The sequence below is a fragment of the Sitophilus oryzae genome, unplaced genomic scaffold (genome assembly GCF_002938485.1).
Source record: "Sitophilus oryzae breed Bouriz unplaced genomic scaffold, Soryzae_2.0 scaffold_1701_pilon_pilon, whole genome shotgun sequence".
NCBI classification, from domain to species: domain Eukaryota; kingdom Metazoa; phylum Arthropoda; class Insecta; order Coleoptera; family Curculionidae; genus Sitophilus; species Sitophilus oryzae.
Window position 1 is genome coordinate 933,570 of NW_022146393.1, and position 2,158 is coordinate 935,727.

The window sequence follows — 2,158 nt, forward strand, 5'->3', positions numbered from 1 at the left end:
TAACATATCAGTAGTTCTCTTAATAGTTAATTTGTTGGAATAATAAAAGTGCCGTATATGACTAAAAAAGTATTCTATAAAACAAACAAGTAATTTTTTTATTTTCTTGTTAAGTATGAGGCGAGTGTAATGTATGAGGGGGTTTCTCTTTTCACTTGGGTAAAAAATATACAATTGTAATCGGTTGCCTAAGACTCATTCCAACGATTGCCAGCGACTGCTCAATCTGATGATTTTTCTTTCACTTGTTTTGTGCCAGAAACAATAAAAATAAAATGTGTCTATCCTATACAAGCAAATTATGATTGTCTGTATTTATAATTTTCTAATAGATTTGTGTCTGGAAACGTGCTATCCTTTTTTAATCTTCCTATTATTAGTATTAATTTTGACAAATTTTATGCTAATTTTTAGTAAGTGACGTATACAGATTGATTTCGCCAAAATTATCATCTATTGTCATTCCCTAGCCGCCTTTGACGACTTTTTTTCGGTCGTACGGCATTATATGTGAAGAAAAAATCAATATTAATACCCTATATTCCGTCGTCAATCTGACGGCTTTTCCTTTCACTTGTTTTGCCAGAAATAAAGAAAAGTAAAATTTGCTTATCATATGCAGACAATTTTTATATCAGAGATTTACCTCGCGAACATTATCGTTGCCCAACCGTCTTTGAGGTTGTTTTTTTTTTGATCGCATGGTACTTATAATACTGGATATCTTTACCAGCATTCGTCAATTATAAATTAGTACTATTGCAACTGGGCGATTAAACAAAGTCTCAGAAAGTGAGGAAAACCACCTCACTTTCTTCAACCTTTTCCACTCTCAGAGTGGAAAATATAAAATTAAAAGATTTACGTCCTCACTAGATTTCTTTTTGAGAAATTATCCCCTTCCGCATTCCTGTACCCAAGGCAAAATCTGATTAGTTTACGTCCAGAGGGGCCTCCTGATGAGATTTATCTTTATACCGACTGGTAATTGTTTTGACAACAATTCAATTTGGCCGAGTCCCGTTGTTTTCAATTAGGGGACTAACTAAAGTTTAGGGTTAGGATTATGGTGTGCATGTTTTTGTGTGTTTTTGAAAATAATCTAATTATGTATTTTTCTGTCCATCTGTCCACCTTCATACAAATATCCAAGAATAAGCAACAAATAAAAATACAGATTTGATGCCACCGTCTTTATGCACACGACATCCAAAAAAATTTAAGTGAAACACAATTTCAATTAAAATAAGGTATCCTTATCCACCTTTATTATTAATTCCCAAGACAATAACATGAGTACATTTAATTCAAAATTTTCCGGAGTTATAACTAGTTCCCCAATCGGATCTCCGGGGGGAACGGCTTTAAATGTAACAAACAAAAGAACGAATTTGAGAAAACCATTTAAGATCGGAACATGGAATATAAGAAGCTTATTCGATGCTGGAAAACTGGCAAACCTCACACGAGAAATGAACAGACTTAGTCTGGATATTCTGGGCGTTGCAGAAACCTGGTGGCCTGGGGTGGGAGAGTGCAAAGTGGATAACGGCGTATTCTTTTACTCTGGTAATGAAGATCCAAAACACAGGAAAGGTGTGGGAATCGTAGTAACAAAAGAAATACTGAAATTTGTCGTGGACTTTGTTCCATACTCGGATCGCACTGCTTTATTAAAACTCAGAGCCAGGCCAAGCAATCTTAATATAATACAAGTATACGCTCCAACTCCAGATTCGCCGGATCAGGAGGTGGAAAGATTCTATGATGAAATCAAATAACTGCTCAAATTGACTAAAAAACACGACGTCAACATAATTATGGGTGACTTCAATGCCAAAATAGGAAAGGGTAAATTTAACGAAATTATTGGTTCTTATGGTCTCGGAGAAAGGAACGAAAGGGGCGATCGACTTCTGCAATTCTGTCAAGAAGAGGGCTTGAAAATATCAAATACATTGTTTCGACTTCACTCTCGCCGCCTCTATACCTGGAAGTCTCCAGCGGACCGACCAGACAATGTGATACGAAATCAAATAGATTTCATCCTCATTAACCAAAGGTTCGGCTCAACTATCAAGAGAGCCAGTACGTATCCTGGCGCGGATGTTCCCTTTGACAATGTGCTATTAGTGGCCGTAATAAAAATTGCTTTATC

At 36.1% G+C, this 2,158-nt stretch overlaps 1 protein-coding gene across 1 annotated transcript; it reads left to right on the top strand.

Annotated features, from left to right (window-relative positions):
• Positions 1-1,292: 1,292 nt before the first annotated feature.
• On the top strand, positions 1,293-1,781 carry LOC115881199 (craniofacial development protein 2-like). The gene has a single exon (XM_030898608.1). It carries the CDS (start codon positions 1,293-1,295, stop codon positions 1,779-1,781), a length of 489 nt encoding a protein of 162 aa, XP_030754468.1.
• The last annotated feature ends 377 nt before the right edge of the window (positions 1,782-2,158 follow it).

Coding starts and splice junctions, on each gene's coding strand:
- LOC115881199 (XM_030898608.1), top strand. CDS start 1,293: ATGAGTACATTTAATTCAAAATTTTCCGGAGTTATAACTAGTTCCCCA.